This window comes from Pseudophryne corroboree, assembly GCF_028390025.1.
Source record: "Pseudophryne corroboree isolate aPseCor3 chromosome 3 unlocalized genomic scaffold, aPseCor3.hap2 SUPER_3_unloc_47, whole genome shotgun sequence".
Classification (NCBI taxonomy): domain Eukaryota; kingdom Metazoa; phylum Chordata; class Amphibia; order Anura; family Myobatrachidae; genus Pseudophryne; species Pseudophryne corroboree.
Window position 1 is genome coordinate 604,140 of NW_026967538.1, and position 23,222 is coordinate 627,361.

At 42.5% G+C, this 23,222-nt stretch overlaps 1 protein-coding gene across 1 annotated transcript in view; it reads left to right on the top strand.

Annotated features, from left to right (window-relative positions):
* Positions 1 to 851: 851 nt before the first annotated feature.
* LOC134984295 (gastrula zinc finger protein XlCGF17.1-like) overlaps positions 852 to 23,222 on the top strand; it is a 172,174-nt gene continuing 149,803 nt past the window's right edge. Inside the window, exons 1-2 of the mRNA XM_063949917.1 lie at positions 852 to 943; positions 1,041 to 1,395. Coding sequence (XP_063805987.1) covers positions 1,110 to 1,395 — 286 coding nt within the window. The 5' untranslated portion in view covers positions 852 to 943; positions 1,041 to 1,109. The remainder of the gene's footprint in view (positions 944 to 1,040; positions 1,396 to 23,222) is intronic.

Consider the following 23,222-nt stretch of genomic DNA (forward strand, 5'->3'; position numbering starts at 1 on the left):
GCTGGGAATGGGACATTATACAGTTACACCAGGGGCTGTGTCTGGGTGATGACTGGAGAGGTGACTGCTGGGAATGGGACATTATATACAGTAACACCAGGGGACGTGTCTCGGTGGTGACTGGAGAGGTGACTGCTGGGAATGGGGCATTATACAGTAACACCGGGGGATGTGTCTGGGTGATGACTGGAGAGGTGACTGCTGGGAATGGGGCATTATACAGTAACACCAGGGGACGTGTCTCGGTGGTGACTGGAGAGGTGACTGCTTGGAATAGGGCATTAAACAGTAACACCAGGGGATGTGTCTGGTGATAACTGGAGAGGTGACTGCTGGGAAAGGGAAATTATATAGTAACACCAGGGGACGTGTCTGGGTGATGACTGGAGAGGTGACTGCTGGGAAAGGGAAATTATACAGTAACACCAGGGGACGTGTCTGGGTGATGACTGGAGAGGTGACTGCTGGGAATGGAGCATTATACAGTAACACCAGGGGACGTGTCTGGGTGATGACTGGAGAGGTGACTGCTGGGAATGGGACATTATACAGTAACACCAGGGGATGTGTTTGGGTGATGACTGTATCACTGTGTGTGTCAGGTGCCTATAAGGTGTCAGGATGTCACTGTCTATGTCTCCATGCAGGAGGGGGAGTATATAGAGGAACACAGGGGTCTGTACAAGGACGTGATGATGGAGAATCACCGGCCCCTCACATCACTGGGTAAGAGGAGACTGTCATGTATTGTACAGGGGAGAGCAGGTATGGGGGCCCCCTATATACATACATCATCTGATAATCACATATATACACTGTACTCAGTCACTGTGTGTCTCCTACAGATGGACCCAGTAACAGAGATACCCCAGAGAGATGTCCCCGTCCTCTGTATTCCCAGGATTGTACAGAGGAGAATCACAGGATCCCACAGGAGGATCAGGTAGGTGGGATTTAGGGTCTCCCCAATATACCAAAGTGACTGTCACTATATTTGTGTAGAAGAGCTGTGTGTCATTATATTTGTCTTGTTTACATAGGGTGAAGCCCAATTAAATAATATTAAAATCAAAGATACAGAGGGAGAAGAAGAGACGTATGTGACTGATATGAAGGCAGAAGATATAGAGGGAGAAGAAGAGACGTATGTGACTGCTATAAAGGCAGAAGATATAGAGGGAGAACAAGACACGTATGTGACTGATATAAAGGCAGAAGATATAGAGGGAGAAGAAGAGACGTATGTGACTGATATAAAGGCAGAAGATATAGAGGGAGAAGAAGAGACGTATGTGACTGATATGAAGGCAGAAGATATAGAGGGAGAAGAAGAGACGTATGTGAGGGGGGATCAGCAGTGTAAGGAAGAGGAGATCCCTACAGATATCAGCACAGGTGAGTTGTAAACATTTATTACAGAAAAGAGTCACATATTCTCCTTCCTCAGTCACTACAGCAATCTCTTATCCTACACCCTCCTCTGTCAGTACAGACTAATGAGGAATATGTATTTTCACAGTGTGGAGTCAGGAGCCATCACCTCTATTATACTCTCTGCTCTCCACCTCACATCATGTCACTGTGTGTTACCAGCCCAGAGATCCGACCAGTCTTCTCCCCACACTCTCCAGTGTATCTCATACATCAGGATCCATCAGCCCCTATTATACTCCTGCTCTCCACCTTACATCATGTCACTGTGTGTTACCAGCCCAGAGATCTGACCAGTCTCCTCCCCACACTCTCTGGTGTATCTCATACATCAGGAGCCATCAGCCTCTATTATACTCCTGCTCTCCCCCCTCACATCATGTCGCTGTGTGTTACCAGCCCAGAGATCTGACCAGTCTCCTCCCCACACTCTCTGGTGTATCTCATACATCAGGAGCCATCAGCTCCTATTATACTCCTGCTCTCCCCCTCACATCATGTCACTGTGTGTTACCAGCCCAGAGATCTGACCAGTCTCCTCCCCACACTCTCTGGTGTATCTCATACATCAGGAGCCATCAGCCCCTATTATGCTCCTGCTCTCCCCCTCACATCATGTCACTGTGTGTTACCAGCCCAGAGATCTGACCAGTCTCCTCCCCACACTCTCTGGTGTATCTCATACATCAGGAGCCATCAGCTCCTATTATACTCCTGCTCTCCCCCTCACATCATGTCACTGTGTGTTACCAGCCCAGAGATCTGACCAGTCTCCTCCCCACACTCTCTGGTGTATCTCATACATCAGGAGCCATCAGCCCCTATTATACTCCTGCTCTCCCACTCACATCATGTCACTGTGTGTTACCAGCATAGAGATCTGACTCTATAGGGTCTCCCTATACCTGTGATGCGCTGTGTGTGGGTTGGCTCCAATCTCTGTGTCTCTCTCAGTGTCTCTAGTAGTCCCGCATGATCTCAGTGTTACCTAAATGTATGCACAGGTGATGTTATATTACTACACAGCCCATGTCAGCTCTAGTAATCCCACATGATCATTCAGTGTTACCTAAATGTATGCACAGGCGATGTTATATTACTGCACAGCCCATGTCACCTCTGGTAATCCCACATGATCTCAGTGTTACCTAAATGTATGCACAGGCGATGTTATATTACTGCACAGCCCATGTCACCTCTAGTAATCCCACATGATCTCAGTGTTACCTAAATGTATGCACAGGTGATGTTATATTACTGCACAGCCCATGTCACCTCTAGTAATCCCACATGATCTCAGTGTTACCTAAATGTATGCACAGGCGATGTTATATTACTGCACAGCCCATGTCACCTCTAGTAATCCCACATAATCTCTCAGTGTTATCTAAATGTATGCACAGGCGATGTTATATTACTGCACAGCCCATATCACCTCTAGTAATCCCACATGATCTCTGTGTTATCTAAATGTATGCACAGGCGATGTTATATTACTGCACAGCCCATGTCACTTCTAGTAATCCTACATGATCTCTCAGTGTTACCTAAATGTATGCACATTCGATGTTATATTACTGCACAGCCCATGTCACCTCTAGTAATCCCACATGATCTCTGTGTTACCTAAATGTATGCACAGGCGATGTTATATTACTGCACAGCCCATGTCACCTCTAGTAATCCCACATGATCTCAGTGTTACCTAAATGCATGCACAGGCGATGTTATATTACTGCACAGCCCATGTCACCTCTAGTAATCCCACATGATCTCTCAGTGTTACCTAAATGTATGCACAGGCGATGTTATATTACTGCACAGCCCATGTCATCTCTAGTAATCCCACATGTTCTCTCAGTGTTACCTAAATGTATGCACAGGCGATGTTATATTACTGCACAGCCCATGTCATCTCTAGTAATCCCACATGATCTCTCAGTGTTACCTAAATGTATGCACAGGAGATGTTATATTACTGCACAGCCCATGTCATCTCTAGTAATACCACATGATCTCAATGTTACCTAAATGTATGCACAGGCGATGTTATATTACTGCACAGCCCATGTCACCTCTAGTAATCCCACATGACCTCAGTGTTATCTAAATGTATGCACAGGCGATGTTATATTACTGCACAGCCCATGTCATCTCTAGTAATCCCACATGATCTCAGTGTTACCTAAATGTATGCACAGGCGATGTTATATTACTGCACAACCCTGGCCACCTCCAGTAATCCCACATGATCTCAATGTTACCTAAATGTATGCACAGGTGATGTTATATTACTACACAGCCCATGTCACCTCTAGTAATCCCACATGATCTCTCAGTGTTACCTAAATGTATGCACAGGCGATGTTATATTACTGCACAGCCCATGTCACCTCTAGTAATACCACATGATCTCAGTGTTACCTAGATGTATGCACAGGCGATGTTATATTACTGCACAGCCCATGTCACCTCTAGTAATCCCACATAATCTCTCAGTGTTATCTAAATGTATGCACAGGCGATGTTATATTACTGCACAGCCCATGTCACCTCTAGTAATCCCACATGATCTCAGTGTTACCTAGATGTATGCACAGGCGATGTTATATTACTGCACAGCCCATGTCACCTCTAGTAATCCCACATAATCTCTCAGTGTTATCTAAATGTATGCACAGGAGATGTTATATTACTGCACAGCCCATGTCACCTCTAGTAGTCCACATGATCTTTCAGTGTTACCTAAATGTATGCACAGGCGATGTTGTATTACTGCACAGTCCATGTAACCTCTAGTAATCCCACATGATCTCTCAGTGTTACCTAAATGTATGCACAGGCGATGTTATATTACTGCACAGCCCATGTCACCTCTAGAAATCCCACATGATCTCTCAGTGTTATCTAAATGTATGCACAGGCGATGTTATATTACTGCACAGCCCATATCACCTCTAGTAATCCCACATGAGCTCTGTGTTATCTAAATGTATGCACAGGCGATGTTATATTACTGCACAGCCCATATCACCTCTAGTAATCCCACATGATCTCTGTGTTATCTAAATGTATGCACAGGCAATGTTATATTACTGCACAGCCCATGTCACCTCTAGTAATCCCACATGATCTCTCAGTGTTACCTAAATGTATGCACAGGCGATGTTATATTACTGCACAGTCCATGTCACCACTAGTAATCTCACATGGTCTCTCAGTGTTACCTAAATGTATGCACAGGCAATGTTATATTACTGCACAGCCCATGTCACCTCTAGAAATCCCACATGATCTCTCAGTTTTACCTAAATGTATGCACAGGCGATGTTATATTACTGCACAGCCCATGTCAACTCTAGTAATCCCACATGATCTCTCAGTGTTACCTAAATGTATGCACAGGCGATGTTATATTACTACACAACCCATGTCATCTCTAGTAATCCCACATGATCTCTCAGTGTTACCTAAGTGTATGCACAGGCGATGTTATATTACTGCACAGCCCATGTCATCTCTAGTAATCCGACATGATCTCAGTGTTACCTAAATGTATGCACAGGCGATGTTATATTACTGCACAGCCCATGTCACCTCTAGTAATCCCACATGATCTCTCAGTGTTATCTAAATGTATGCACAGGCGATGTTATATTACTGCACAGCCCATGTCACCTCTAGTAATCCCACATGATCTCAGCGTTACCTAGATGTATGCACAGGTGATGTTATATTACTGCACAGCCCATGTCACCTCCAGTAATCCCACATGGTCTCTCAGTGTTACCTAAATGTATGCACAGGTGATGTTATATTACTGCACAGCCCATTTCACCTCTAGTAATCCCACATGATCTCTGTGTTATCTAAATGTATGCACAGGCGATGTTATTTTACTGCACAGCCCATGTCACCTCTAGTAGTCCCACATGATCTCTCAGTGTTACCTAAATGTATGCACAGGTGTTGTTATATTACTGCACAGCCCATGTCACCTCTAGTAATCCCACATGATCTCTCAGTGTTATCTAAATGTATGCACAGGCGATGTTATATTACTGCACAGCCCATGTCGCCTCTAGTAATCCCACATGATCTCTCAGTGTTATCTAAATGTATGCACAGGCGATGTTATATTACTGCACAGCCCATGTCACCTCTAGTAATCCTACATGATCTCTCAGTGTTACCTAAATGTATGCACAGGCGATGTTATATTACTGCACAGCCCATGTCACCTCTAGTAATCCCACATGGTCTCTCAGTGTTACCTAAATGTATGCACAGGCGATGTTATATTACTGCACAGCCCATGTCACCTCTAGTAATACCATATGATCTCTCAGTGTTATCTAAATGTATGCACAGGCGATGTTATATTACTGCACAGTCCATGTCACCTCTAGTAATCCCACATGATCTCAGTGTTACCTAAATGTATGCACATGGCAATGTTATATTACTGCACAGCCCATGTCACCTCTAGTAATCCCACATGATCTCAGTGTTACCTAAATGTATGCACAGGCGATGTTATATTACTGCACAGCCCATGTCACCTCTAGTAATCCCACATGATCTCAGTGTTACCTAAATGTATGCTCAGGCGATGTTATATTACTGCAGAGCCCATGTCACCTCTAGTAATCCCACATGAACTCAGTGTTACCTAAATGTATGCACAGGCGATGTTATATTACTGCACAGCCCATGTCACCTCTAATAATCCCACATGATCTGTCAGTGTTAACTAAATTTATGCACAGGCGATGTTATATTACTGCACAGCCCATGTCACCTCTAGTAATCCCACATGTTCTCTCAGTGTTACCTAAATGTATGCACAGGCGATGTTATATTACTACACAGCCCATGTCACCTCTAGTAATCCCACATGATCTCAGTGATACCTAAATGTATGCACAGGCGATGTTATATTACTGCACAGCCCGTGTCACCTCTAGTAATACCACATGATCTCTCAGTGTTACCTAAATGTATACACAGGCGATGTTATATTACTGCACAGCCCATGTCACCTCTAGTAATCCCACATGATCTCAGTGTTATCTAAATGTATGCACAGGTGATGTTATACTACACAGCCCATGTCACCTCTAGTAATCCCACATGATCTCTCAGTGTTACCTAAATGTATGCACAGGCGATGTTATATTACTGCACAGCCCATGTCACCTCTGGTAATCCCACATGATCTCAGTGTTACCTAAATGTATGCACATGCAATGTTATATTACTGCACAGCCCATGTCACCTCTGGTAATACCACATGATCTCAGTGTTACCTAAATGTATGCACAGGCTATGTTATATTACTGCATAGCCCATGTCACCTCTAGTAATCCCACATGATCTCAGTGTTACCTAAATGTATGCAAAGGCGATGTTATATTACTAGACAGCCCATGTCACCTCTAGTAATCCCACATGATATCTCAATGTTACCCAAATGTATGCACAGGTGATGTTATATTACTGCACAGCCCATGTCACCTCTAGTAATCCCACATGATCTCTCGGTGTTACCTAAATGTATGCACAGGTGATGTTATATTACTACACAGCCCATGTCACCTCTAGTAATCCCACATGTTCTCTCAGTGTTACCTAAATGTATACACAGGCGATGTTATATTACTACACAGCCCATGTCATCTCTAGTAATCCCACATGATCTCTCAGTGTTACCTAAATGTATGCACAGGCGATGTTATATTACTGCACAGCCCATGTCACCTCTAGTAATCCCACATGTTCTCTCAGTGTTACCTAAATGTATACACAGGCGATGTTATATTACTACACAGCCCATGTCACCTCTAGTAATCCCACATGATCTCAGTGATACCTAAATGTATGCACAGGCGATGTTATATTACTGCACAGCCCATGTCACCTCTAGTAATACCACATGATCTCTCAGTGTTACCTAAATGTATACACAGGCGATGTTATATTACTGCACAGCCCATGTCACCTCTAGTAATCCCACATGATCTCCGTGTTACCTAAATGTATGCACAGGTGATGTTATATTACTGCACAGCCCATTTCACCTCTAGTAATCCCACATGATCTCTGTGTTATCTAAATGTATGCACAGGCGATGTTATATTACTGCACAGCCCATGTCACCTCTAGTAGTCCCACATGATCTCTCAGTGTTACCTAAATGTATGCACAGGTGATGTTATATTACTGCACAGCCCATGTCACCTCTAGTAATCCCACATGATCTCAGTGTTACCTAAATGTATGCACAGGCGATGTTATATTACTGCACAGCCCATTTCACCTCTAGTAATCCCACATGATCTCTGTGTTATCTAAATGTATGCACAGGCGATGTTATATTACTGCACAGCCCATGTCACCTCTAATAGTCCCACATGATCTCTGTGTTATCTAAATGTATGCACAGGCGATGTTATATTACTGCACAGCCCATGTCACCTCTAGTAATCACACATGATCTCTGTGTTATCTAAATGTATGCACAGGCGATGTTGTATTACTGCACAGTCCATGTCACCTCTAGTAATCCCACATGATCTCTCAGTGTTACCTAAATGTATGCACAGGCGATGTTATATTACTGCACAGCCCATGTCACCTCTAGTAATTCCACATGATCTCAGTGTTACCTAAATGTATGCACAGGCGATGTTATATTACTGCACAGCCCATGTCACCTCTAGTAATACCACATGATCTCTCAGTGTTATCTAAATGTATGCACAGGCGATGTTATATTACTAGACAGCCCATGTCACCTCTAGTGATCCCACATGATCTCTGTGTTATCTAAATGTATACACAGGCGATGTTATATTACTGCACAGCCCATATCACCTCTAGTAATCCCACATGATCTCTGTGTTACCTAAATGTATGCACAGGCGATGTTATATTACTGCACAGCCCATGTCACCTCTAGTAATCCCACATGATCTCTCAGTGTTACCTAAATGTATGCACAGGCGATGTTATATTACTGCACAGTCCATGTCACCACTAGTAATCTCACATGGTCTCTCAGTGTTACCTAAGTGTATGCACAGGCGATGTTATATTACTGCACAGCCCATGTCATCTCTAGTAATCCGACATGATCTCAGTGTTACCTAAATGTATGCACAGGCGATGTTATATTACTGCACAGCCCATGTCACCTCTAGTAATCCCACATGATCTCTCAGTGTTACCTAAATGTATGCACAGGTGATGTTATATTACTGCACAGCCCATGTCACCTCTAGTAATCCCACATGATCTCTCAGTGTTATCTAAATGTATGCACAGGCGATGTTATATTACTGCACAGCCCATGTCACCTCTAGTAATCCCACATGATCTCAGTGTTACCTAGATGTATGCACAGGTGGTGTTATATTACTGCACAGCCCATGTCACCTCCAGTAATCCCACATGGTCTCTCAGTGTTACCTAAATGTATGCACAGGCGATGTTATATTACTGCACAGCCCATTTCACCTCTAGTAATCCCACATGATCTCTGTATTATCTAAATGTATGCACAGGCGATGTTATATTACTGCACAACCCATGTCACCTCTAGTAGTCCCACATGATCTCTCAGTGTTACCTAAATGTATGCATAGGTGATGTTATATTACTGCACAGCCCATGTCACCTCTAGTAATCCCACATGATCTCTCAGTGTTATCTAAATGTATGCACAGGCGATGTTATATTACTGCACAGCCCATGTCGCCTCTAGTAATCCCACATGATCTCTCAGTGTTATCTAAATGTATGCACAGGCGATGTTATATTACTGCACAGCCCATGTCACCTCTAGTAATCCTACATGATCTCTCAGTGTTACCTAAATGTATGCACAGGCGATGTTATATTACTGCACAGTCCATGTCACCTCTAGTAATCCCACATGGTCTCTCAGTGTTACCTAAATGTATGCACAGGCGATGTTATATTACTGCACAGCCCATGTCACCTCTAGTAATACCACATGATCTCTCAGTGTTATCTAAATGTATGCACAGGCGATGTTATATTACTGCACAGCCCATATCACCTCTAGTTATCCCACATGATCTCAGTGTAACCTAAATGTATGCACATGTGATGTTATATTACTGCACAGCCCATTTCACCTCTAGTAATCCCACATGATCTCTGTGTTATCTAAATGTATGCACAGGCGATGTTATATTACTGCACTGCCCATGTCACCTCTAGTAATCCCACATGATCTCTGTGTTATCTAAATGTATGCACATGCGATGTTATATTACTGCACAGCCCATATCACCTCTAGTAATCCCACATAATCTCTCAGTGTTACCTAAATGTATGCACAGGCGATGTTATATTACTGCACAGCCCATGTCACCTCTGGTAATACCACATGATCTCAGTGTTACCTAAATGTATGCACAGGCGATGTTATATTACTGCACAGTCCATGTCACCTCTAGTAATCCCACATGTTCTCTCAGTGTTACCTAAATGTATGCACATGGCAATGTTATATTACTGCACAGCCCATGTCACCTCTAGTAATCCCACATGATCTCAGTGTTACCTAAATGTATGCACAGGCGATGTTATATTACTGCACAGCCCATGTCACCTCTAGTAATCCCACATGATCTCAGTGTTACCTAAATGTATGCTCAGGCGATGTTATATTACTGCAGAGCCCATGTCACCTCTAGTAATCCCACATGAACTCAGTGTTAACTAAATGTATGCACAGGCGATGTTATATTACTGCACAGCCCATGTCACCTCTAATAATCCCACATGATCTGTCAGTGTTAACTAAATTTATGCACAGGCGATGTTATATTACTGCACAGCCCATGTCACCTCTAGTAATCCCATATGTTCTCTCAGTGTTACCTAAATGTATGCACAGGTGATGTTATATTACTGCACAGCCCATGTCACCTCTAGTAATCCCACATGATCTCAGTGTTATCTAAATGTATGCACAGGTGATGTTATACTACACAGCCCATGTCACCTCTAGTAATCCCACATGATCTCTCAGTGTTACCTAAATGTATGCACAGGCGATGTTATATTACTGCACAGCCCATGTCACCTCTGGTAATCCCACATGATCTCAGTGTTACCTAAATGTATGCACATGCGATGTTATATTACTGCACAGCCCATGTCACCTCTGGTAATACCACATGATCTCAGTGTTACCTAAATGTATGCACAGGCTATGTTATATTACTGCATAGCCCATGTCACCTCTAGTAATCCCACATGATCTCAGTGTTACCTAAATGTATGCAGAGGCGATGTTATATTACTAGACAGCCCATGTCACCTCTAGTAATCCCACATGATATCTCAATGTTACCCAAATGTATGCACAGGTGATGTTATATTACTGCACAGCCCATGTCACCTCTGGTAATCCCACATGATCTCAGTGTTACCTAAATGTATGCACATGCGATGTTATATTACTGCACAGCCCATGTCACCTCTGGTAATACCACATGATCTCAGTGTTACCTAAATGTATGCACAGGCTATGTTATATTACTGCATAGCCCATGTCACCTCTAGTAATCCCACATGATCTCAGTGTTACCTAAATGTATGCACAGGCGATGTTATATTACTGCACAGCCCATGTCACCTCTAGTAATCCCACATGATCTCAGTGTTACCTAAATGTATGCTCAGGCGATGTTATATTACTGCAGAGCCCATGTCACCTCTAATAATCCCACATGATCTCAGTGATACCTAAATGTATGCACAGGCGATGTTATATTACTGCACAGCCCGTGTCACCTCTAGTAATACCACATGATCTCTCAGTGTTACCTAAATGTATACACAGGCGATGTTATATTACTGCACAGCCCATGTCACCTCTAGTAATCCCACATGATCTCAGTGTTACCTAAATGTATGCACAGGTGATGTTATATTACTGCACAGCCCATGTCACCTCTAGTAATCCCACATGATCTCAGTGTTATCTAAATGTATGCACAGGTGATGTTATACTACACAGCCCATGTCACCTCTAGTAATCCCACATGATCTCTCAGTGTTACCTAAATGTATGCACAGGCGATGTTGTATTACTGCACAGCCCATGTCACCTCTGGTAATCCCACATGATCTCAGTGTTACCTAAATGTATGCACATGCGATGTTATATTACTGCACAGCCCATGTCACCTCTGGTAATACCACATGATCTCAGTGTTACCTAAATGTATGCACAGGCTATATTATATTACTGCATAGCCCATGTCACCTCTAGTAATCCCACATGATCTCAGTGTTACCTAAATGTATGCAAAGGCGATGTTATATTACTAGACAGCCCATGTCACCTCTATTAATCCCACATGATATCTCAATGTTACCCAAATGTATGCACAGGTGATGTTATATTACTGCACATCCCATGTCACCTCTAGTAATCCCACATGATCTCTCGGTGTTACCTAAATGTATGCACAGGCGATTTTATATTACTACACAGCCCATGTCAGCTCTAGTAATCCCACATGATCTCTCAGTGTTACCTAAATGTATGCACAGGCGATGTTATATTATTACACAGCCCATGTCACCTCTAGTAATCCCACATGATCTCTCAGTGTTACCTAAATGTATGCACAGGTGATGTTATATTACTACACAGCCCATGTCACCTCTAGTAATCCCACATGATCTCAGTGATACCTAAATGTATGCACAGGCGATGTTATATTACTGCACAGCCCATGTCACCTCTAGTAATCCCACCTTTTCTCTCAGTGTTACCTAAATGTATGCACAGGCGATGTTATATTACTACACAGCCCATGTCACCTCTAGTAATCCCACATGATCTCAGTGATACCTAAATGTATGCACAGGCGATGTTATATTACTGCACAGCCCATGTCACCTCTAGTAATACCACATGATCTCTCAGTGTTACCTAAATGTATACACAGGCGATGTTATATTACTGCACAGCCCATGTCACCTCTAGTAATCCCACATGATCTCAGTGTTACCTAAATGTATGCACAGGTGATGTTATATTACTGCACAGCCCATGTCACCTCTAGTAATCCCACATGATCTCAGTGTTATCTAAATGTATGCACAGGTGATGTTATAATACTACACAGCCCATGTCACCTCTTGTAATCCCACATGATCTCTCAGTGTTACCTAAATGTATGCACAGGCGATGTTATATTACTGCACAGCCCATGTCACCTCTGGTAATACCACATGATCTCAGTGTTACCTAAATGTATGCACATGCGATGTTATATTACTGCACAGCCCATGGCACCTCTGGTAATACCACATGATCTCAGTGTTACCTAAATGTATGCACATGCGATGTTATATTACTACACAGCCCATGTCACCTCTAGTAATCCCACATGATATCTCAATGTTACCAAAATGTATGCACAGGTGATGTTATATTACTGCACAGCCCATGTCACCTCTAGTAATCCCACATGATCTCTCGGTGTTTCCTAAATGTATGCACAGGCGATGTTATATTACTACACAGCCCATGTCAGTTCTAGTAATCCCACATGATCTCTCAGTGTTACCTAAATGTATGCACAGGCGATGTTATATTACTACACAGCCCATGTCAGTTCTAGTAATCCCACATGATCTCTCAGTGTTACCTAAATGTATGCACAGGCGATGTTATATTACTACACAGCCCATGTCACCTCTAGTAATCCCACATGATCTCTGTGTTACCTAAATGTATGCACAGGCGATGTTATATTACTGCACAGCCCATGTCACCTCTAGTAATCCCACATGATCTCAGTGTTACCTAAATGTATGCACAGGCGATGTTATATTACTGCACAGCCCATGTCACCTCTAGTAATCCCACCTGTTCTCTGTGTTACCTAAATGTATGCACAGGCGATGTTATATTACTGCACAGCCCCTGTAACCTCTAGTAATCCCACATGGTCTCTCAGTGTTACCTAAATGTATGCACAGGCGATGTTATATTACTGCACAGCCCATGTCACCTCTAGTAATCCCACATGATCTCTCAGTGTTACCTAAATGTATGCACAGGCGATGTTATATTACTGCACAGCCCATGTCACCTCTAGTAATCCCACATGATCTCTCAGTGTTACCTAAATGTATGCACAGGCTATGTTATATTACTGCACAGCCCACGTCACCTCTAGTAATCCCACATGATCTCTCAGTGTTACCTAAATGTATGCACAGGCGATGTTATATTACTGCACAGCCCATGTCACTTCTAGTAATCCTACATGATCTCTCAGTGTTACCTAAATGTATGCACAGGCGATGTTATATTAATGCACAGCTCATGTCACCTCTAGTAATCCCACATGATCTCTCAGTGTTACCTAAATGTATGCACAGGCAATGTTATATTACTGCACAGCCCATGTCACCTCTAGTAATCCCACATGATCTCATTGTTACCTAAATGTATGCACAGGCGATGTTATATTACTGCACAGCCCATGTCACCTCTAGTAATCCCACATGATCTCAGTGTTATCTAAATGTATGCACAGGTGATGTTATATTACTACACAGCCCATGTCACCTCTAGTAATCCCACATGATCTCTCAGTGTTACCTAAATGTATGCACAGGCGATGTTATATTACTGCACAGCCCATGTCACCTCTAGTAATCCCACATGATCTCTCAGTGTTACCTAAATGTATGCACAGGCGATGTTATATTACTACACAGCCCATGTCATCTCTAGTAATCCCACATGATCTCTCAGTGTTACCTAAATGTATGCACAGGCGATGTTATATTACTGCACAGCCCATGTCATCTCTAGTAATCCGACATGATCTCAGTGTTACCTAAATGTATGCACAGGCGATGTTATATTACTGCACAGCCCATGTCACCTCTAGTAATCCCACATGATCTCTCAGTGTTATCTAAATGTATGCACAGGCAATGTTATATTACTGCACAGCCCATGTCACCTCTAGTAATCCCACATGATCTCTGTGTTATCTAAATGTATGCACAGGCGATGTTATATTACTGCACAGCCCATGTCACATCTAGTAGTCCCACATGATCTCTCAGTGTTACCTAAATGTATGCACAGGTGATATTATATTACTGCACAGCCCATGTCACCTCTAGTAATCCCACATGATCTCTCAGTGTTATCTAAATGTATGCACAGGCGATGTTATATTACTGCACAGCCCATGTCGCCTCTAGTAATCCCACATGATCTCTCAGTGTTATCTAAATGTATGCACAGGCGATGTTATATTACTGCACAGCCCATGTCACCTCTAGTAATCCTACATGATCTCTCAGTGTTACCTAAATGTATGCACAGGCGATGTTATATTACTGCACAGTCCATGTCACCTCTAGTAATCCCACATGGTCTCTCAGTGTTACCTATATGTATGCACAGGCGATGTTATATTAATGCACAGCCCATGTCACCTCTAGTAATACCACATGATCTCTCAGTGTTATCTAAATGTATGCACAGGCGATGTTATATTACTGCACAGCCCATGTCACCTCTAGTAATCCCACATGATCTCTGTGTTATCTAAATGTATGCACATGCGATGTTATATTACTGCACAGCCCATATCACCTCTAGTAATCCCACATGATCTCTGTGTTATCTAAATGTATGCACAGGCGATGTTATATTACTGCACAGCCCATGTCACCTCTAGTAATCCCACATAATCTCTCAGTGTTACCTAAATGTATGCACAGGCGATGTTATATTACTGCACAGCCCATGTCACCTCTGGTAATACCACATGATCTCAGTGTTACCTTAATGTATGCACAGGCGATGTTATATTACTGCACAGTCCATGTCACCTCTAGTAATCCCACATGTTCTCTCAGTGTTACATAAATGTATGCACATGGCAATGTTATATTACTGCACAGCCCATGTCACCTCTAGTAATCCCACATGATCTCAGTGTTACCTAAATGTATGCACAGGCGATGTTATATTACTGCACAGCCCATGTCACCTCTAGTAATCCCACATGATCTCAGTGTTATCTAAATGTATGCACAGGCGATGTTATATTACTGCACAGCCCATGTCACCTCTAGTAATCCCACCTGTTCTCTGTGTTACCTAAATGTATGCACAGGCGATGTTATATTACTGCACAGCCCCTGTAACCTCTAGTAATCCCACATGGTCTCAGTGTTACCTAAATGTATGCACAGGCGATGTTATATTACTGCACAGCCCATGTCACCTCTAATAATCCCACATGATCTGTCAGTGTTAACTAAATTTATGCACAGGCGATGTTATATTACTGCACAGCCCATGTCACCTCTAGTAATCCCACATGTTCTCTCAGTGTTACCTAAATGTATGCACAGGCGATGTTATATTACTACATAGCCCATGTCACCTCTAGTAATCCCACATGATCTCAGTGATACCTAAATGTATGCACAGGCGATGTTATATTACTGCACAGCCCGTGTCACCTCTAGTAATACCACATGATCTCTCAGTGTTACCTAAATGTATACACAGGCGATGTTATATTACTGCACAGCCCATGTCACCTCTAGTAATCCCACATGATCTCAGTGTTACCTAAATGTATGCACAGGTGATGTTATATTACTGCACAGCCCATGTCACCTCTAGTAATCCCACATGATCTCAGTGTTATCTAAATGTATGCACAGGCGATGTTATATTACTGCACAGCCCATGTCACCTCTGGTAATCCCACATGATCTCAGTGTTACCTAAATGTATGCACAGGCGATGTTATATTACTACACAGCCCATGTCACCTCTAGTAATCCCACATGATCTCTGTGTTACCTAAATGTATGCACAGGCGATGTTATATTACTGCACAGCCCATGTCACCTCTAGTAATCCCACATGATCTCAGTGTTACCTAAATGTATGCACAGGCGATGTTATATTACTGCACAGCCCATGTCACCTCTAGTAATCCCACCTGTTCTCTGTGTTACCTAAATGTATGCACAGGCGATGTTATATTACTGCACAGCCCCTGTAACCTCTAGTAATCCCACATGGTCTCTCAGTGTTACCTAAATGTATGCACAGGCGATGTTATATTACTGCACAGCCCATGTCACCTCTAGTAATCCCACATGATCTCTCAGTGTTACCTAAATGTATGCACAGGCGATGTTATATTACTGCACAGCCCATGTCACCTCTAGTAATCCCACATGATCTCTCAGTGTTACCTAAATGTATGCACAGGCTATGTTATATTACTGCACAGCCCACGTCACCTCTAGTAATCCCACATGATCTCTCAGTGTTACCTAAATGTATGCACAGGCGATGTTATATTACTGCACAGCCCATGTCACTTCTAGTAATCCTACATGATCTCTCAGTGTTACCTAAATGTATGCACAGGCGATGTTATATTAATGCACAGCTCATGTCACCTCTAGTAATCCCACATGATCTCTCAGTGTTACCTAAATGTATGCACAGGCAATGTTATATTACTGCACAGCCCATGTCACCTCTAGTAATCCCACATGATCTCATTGTTACCTAAATGTATGCACAGGCGATGTTATATTACTGCACAGCCCATGTCACCTCTAGTAATCCCACATGATCTCAGTGTTATCTAAATGTATGCACAGGTGATGTTATATTACTACACAGCCCATGTCACCTCTAGTAATCCCACATGATCTCTCAGTGTTACCTAAATGTATGCACAGGCGATGTTATATTACTGCACAGCCCATGTCACCTCTAGTAATCCCACATGATCTCTCAGTGTTACCTAAATGTATGCACAGGCGATGTTATATTACTACACAGCCCATGTCATCTCTAGTAATCCCACATGATCTCTCAGTGTTACCTAAATGTATGCACAGGCGATGTTATATTACTGCACAGCCCATGTCATCTCTAGTAATCCGACATGATCTCAGTGTTACCTAAATGTATGCACAGGCGATGTTATATTACTGCACAGCCCATGTCACCTCTAGTAATCCCACATGATCTCTCAGTGTTATCTAAATGTATGCACAGGCAATGTTATATTACTGCACAGCCCATGTCACCTCTAGTAATCCCACATGATCTCTGTGTTATCTAAATGTATGCACAGGCGATGTTATATTACTGCACAGCCCATGTCACATCTAGTAGTCCCACATGATCTCTCAGTGTTACCTAAATGTATGCACAGGTGATATTATATTACTGCACAGCCCATGTCACCTCTAGTAATCCCACATGATCTCTCAGTGTTATCTAAATGTATGCACAGGCGATGTTATATTACTGCACAGCCCATGTCGCCTCTAGTAATCCCACATGATCTCTCAGTGTTATCTAAATGTATGCACAGGCGATGTTATATTACTGCACAGCCCATGTCACCTCTAGTAATCCTACATGATCTCTCAGTGTTACCTAAATGTATGCACAGGCGATGTTATATTACTGCACAGTCCATGTCACCTCTAGTAATCCCACATGGTCTCTCAGTGTTACCTATATGTATGCACAGGCGATGTTATATTAATGCACAGCCCATGTCACCTCTAGTAATACCACATGATCTCTCAGTGTTATCTAAATGTATGCACAGGCGATGTTATATTACTGCACAGCCCATGTCACCTCTAGTAATCCCACATGATCTCTGTGTTATCTAAATGTATGCACATGCGATGTTATATTACTGCACAGCCCATATCACCTCTAGTAATCCCACATGATCTCTGTGTTATCTAAATGTATGCACAGGCGATGTTATATTACTGCACAGCCCATGTCACCTCTAGTAATCCCACATAATCTCTCAGTGTTACCTAAATGTATGCACAGGCGATGTTATATTACTGCACAGCCCATGTCACCTCTGGTAATACCACATGATCTCAGTGTTACCTTAATGTATGCACAGGCGATGTTATATTACTGCACAGTCCATGTCACCTCTAGTAATCCCACATGTTCTCTCAGTGTTACATAAATGTATGCACATGGCAATGTTATATTACTGCACAGCCCATGTCACCTCTAGTAATCCCACATGATCTCAGTGTTACCTAAATGTATGCACAGGCGATGTTATATTACTGCACAGCCCATGTCACCTCTAGTAATCCCACATGATCTCAGTGTTATCTAAATGTATGCACAGGCGATGTTATATTACTGCACAGCCCATGTCACCTCTAGTAATCCCACCTGTTCTCTGTGTTACCTAAATGTATGCACAGGCGATGTTATATTACTGCACAGCCCCTGTAACCTCTAGTAATCCCACATGGTCTCAGTGTTACCTAAATGTATGCACAGGCGATGTTATATTACTGCACAGCCCATGTCACCTCTAATAATCCCACATGATCTGTCAGTGTTAACTAAATTTATGCACAGGCGATGTTATATTACTGCACAGCCCATGTCACCTCTAGTAATCCCACATGTTCTCTCAGTGTTACCTAAATGTATGCACAGGCGATGTTATATTACTACATAGCCCATGTCACCTCTAGTAATCCCACATGATCTCAGTGATACCTAAATGTATGCACAGGCGATGTTATATTACTGCACAGCCCGTGTCACCTCTAGTAATACCACATGATCTCTCAGTGTTACCTAAATGTATACACAGGCGATGTTATATTACTGCACAGCCCATGTCACCTCTAGTAATCCCACATGATCTCAGTGTTACCTAAATGTATGCACAGGTGATGTTATATTACTGCACAGCCCATGTCACCTCTAGTAATCCCACATGATCTCAGTGTTATCTAAATGTATGCACAGGCGATGTTATATTACTGCACAGCCCATGTCACCTCTGGTAATCCCACATGATCTCAGTGTTACCTAAATGTATGCACATGCGATGTTATATTACTGCACAGCCCATGTCACCTCTGGTAATACCACATGATCTCAGTGTTACCTAAATGTATGCAAAGGCGATGTTATATTACTACACAGCCCATGTCACCTCTAGTAATCCCACATGATATCTCAATGTTACCCAAATGTATGCACAGGTGATGTTATATTACTGCACAGCCCATGTCACCTCTAGTAATCCCACATGATCTCTCGGTGTTACCTAATTGTATGCACAGGCGATGTTATATTACTACACAGCCCATGTCAGCTCTAGTAATCCCACATGATCTCTCAGTGTTACCTAAATGTATGCACAGGCGATGTTATATTATTACACAGCCCATGTCACCTCTAGTAATCCCACATGATCTCAGTGTTACCTAAATGTATGCACAGGCGATGTTATATTACTGCACAGCCCATGTCACCTCTAGTAATCCCACATGATCTCAGTGTTACCTAAATGTATGCTCAGGCGATGTTATATTACTGCACAGCCCATGTCACCTCTAGTAATCCCACATGATCTCAGTGTTACCTAAATGTATGCACAGGCGATGTTATATTACTGCACAGCCCATATCACCTCTAATAGTCCCACATGATCTGTCAGTGTTACCTAAATTTATGCACAGGCGATGTTATATTACTGCACAGCCCATGTCACCTCTAGTAATCCCACATGTTCTCTCAGTGTTACCTAAATGTATGCACAGGCGATGTTATATTACTACACAGCCCATGTCACCTCTAGTAATCCAACATGATCTCAGTGATATCTAAATGTATGCACAGGCGATGTTATATTACTGCACAGCCCGTGTCACCTCTAGTAATACCACATGATCTCTCAGTGTTACCTAAATGTATACACAGGCGATGTTATATTACTGCACAGCCCATGTCACCTCTAGTAATCCCACATGATCTCAGTGTTACCTAAATGTATGCACAGGCGATGTTATATTACTGCACAGCCCATGTCACCTCTGGTAATACCACATGATCTCAGTGTTACCTAAATGTATACACAGGCGATGTTATATTACTACACAGCCCATGTCACCTCTAGTAATCCCACATGATCTCTCAGTGTTACCTAAATGTATGCACAGGCGATGTTATATTACTGCACAGTCCATGTCACCTCTAGTAATCCCACATGTTCTCTCAGTGTTACCTAAATGTATGCACAGGCGATGTTATATTACTACACAGCCCATGTCACCTCTAGTAATCCAACATGATCTCAGTGATATCTAAATGTATGCACAGGCGATGTTATATTACTGCACAGCCCGTGTCACCTCTAGTAATACCACATGATCTCTCAGTGTTACCTAAATGTATACACAGGCGATGTTATATTACTGCACAGCCCATGTCACCTCTAGTAATCCCACATGATCTCAGTGTTACCTAAATGTATGCACAGGCGATGTTATATTACTGCACAGCCCATGTCACCTCTAATAATCCCACATGATCTGTCAGTGTTACCTAAATTTATGCACAGGCGATGTTATATTACTGCACAGCCCATGTCACCTCTAGTAATCCCACATGTTCTCTCAGTGTTACCTAAATGTATGCACAGGCGATGTTATATTACTACACAGCCCATGTCACCTCTAGTAATCCCACATGATCTCAGTGATACCTAAATGTATGCACAGGTAATGTTATATTACTGCACAGCCCATGTCACCTCTAGTAATCCCACATGATCTCTCAGTGTTACCTAAATGTATGCACAGGCGATGTTATATTACTACACAGCCCATGTCACCTCTAGTAATCCCACATGATCTCAGTGATACCTAAATGTATGCACAGGTAATGTTATATTACTGCACAGCCCATGTCACCTCTAGTAATCCCACATGGTCTCAGTGTTACCTAAATGTATGCACAGGCGATGTTATATTACTGCACAGTCCATGTCACCTCTAGTAATCTCACATGATCTCAGTGTTACCTAAATGTATGCACAGGCGATGTTATATTACTGCACAGCCCATGTCACCTCTAGTAATACCACATGATCTCTCAGTGTTACCTAAATGTATACACAGGCGATGTTATATTACTGCACAGCCCATGTCACCTCTAGTAATCCCACATGATCTCAGTGTTACCTAAATGTATGCACAGGTGATGTTATATTACTGCACAACCCATGTCACCTCTAGTAATCCCACATGATCTCAGTGTTATCTAAATGTATGCACAGGTGATGTTATATTACTACACAGCCCATGTCACCTCTAGTAATCCCACATGATCTCTCAGTGTTACCTAAATGTATGCACAGGCGATGTTATATTACTGCACAGCCCATGTCACCTCTGGTAATCCCACATGATCTCAGTGTTACCTAAATGTTTGTACATGCGATGTTATATTACTGCACAGCCCATGTCACCTCTGGTAATAACACATGATCTCAGTGTTACCTAAATGTATGCACAGGCTATGTTATATTACTGCATAGCCCATGTCACCTCTAGTAATCCTACATGATCTCAGTGTTACCTAAATGTATGCAAAGGCGATGTTATATTACTACACAGCCCATGTCACCTCTAGTAATCCCACATGATATCTCAATGTTACCCAAATGTATGCACAGGTGATGTTCTATTACTGCACATCCCATGTCACCTCTAGTAATCCCACATGATCTCTCGGTGTTACCTAAATGTATGCACAGGCGATGTTATATTACTACACAGCCCATGTCAGCTCTAGTAATCCCACATGATCTCTCAGTGTTACCTAAATGTATGCACAGGCTATGTTATATTACTGCACAGCCCACGTCACCTCTAGTAATCCCACATGATCTCTCAGTGTTACCTAAATGTATGCACAGGCGATGTTATATTACTGCACAGCCCATGTCACTTCTAGTAATCCCACATGATCTCTCAGTGTTACCTAAATGTATGCACAGGCGATGTCTATATTAATGCACAGCTCATGTCACCTCTAGTAATCCCACATGATCTCTCAGTGTTACCTAAATGTATGCACAGGCGATGTTATATTACTGCACAGCCCCTGTCACCTCTAGTAATCCCACATGATCTCTCAGTGTTACCTAAATGTATGCACAGGCGATGTTATATTACTGCACAGCCCATGTCACCTCTAGTAATCCCACATGATCTCATTGTTACCTAAATGTATGCACAGGCGATGTTATATTACTGCACAGCCCATGTCACCTCTAGTAATCCCACATGATCTCAGTGTAATCTAAATGTATGCACAGGTGATGTTATATTACTACACAGCCCATGTCACCTCTGGTAATCCCACATGATCTCTCAGTGTTACCTAAATGTATGCACAGGCGATGTTATATTACTGCACAGCCCATGTCACCTCTAGTAATCCCACATGATCTCTCAGTGTTACCTAAATGTATGCACAGGCGATGTTATATTACTGCACAGCCCATGTCATCTCTAGTAATCCGACATGATCTCAGTGTTACCTAAATGTATGCACAGGCGATGTTATATTACTGCACAGCCCATGTCACCTCTAGTAATCCCACATGATCTCTCAGTGTTATCTAAATGTATGCACAGGCGATGTTATATTACTGCACAGCCCATGTCACCTCTAGTAATCCCACATGATCTCAGTGTTACCTAGATGTATGCACAGGTGATGTTATATTACTGCACAGCCCATGTCACCTCTAGTAATCCCACATGATCTCTGTGTTATCTAAATGTATGCACATGCGATGTTATATTACTGCACAGCCCATATCACCTCTAGTAATCCCACATGATCTCTGTGTTAT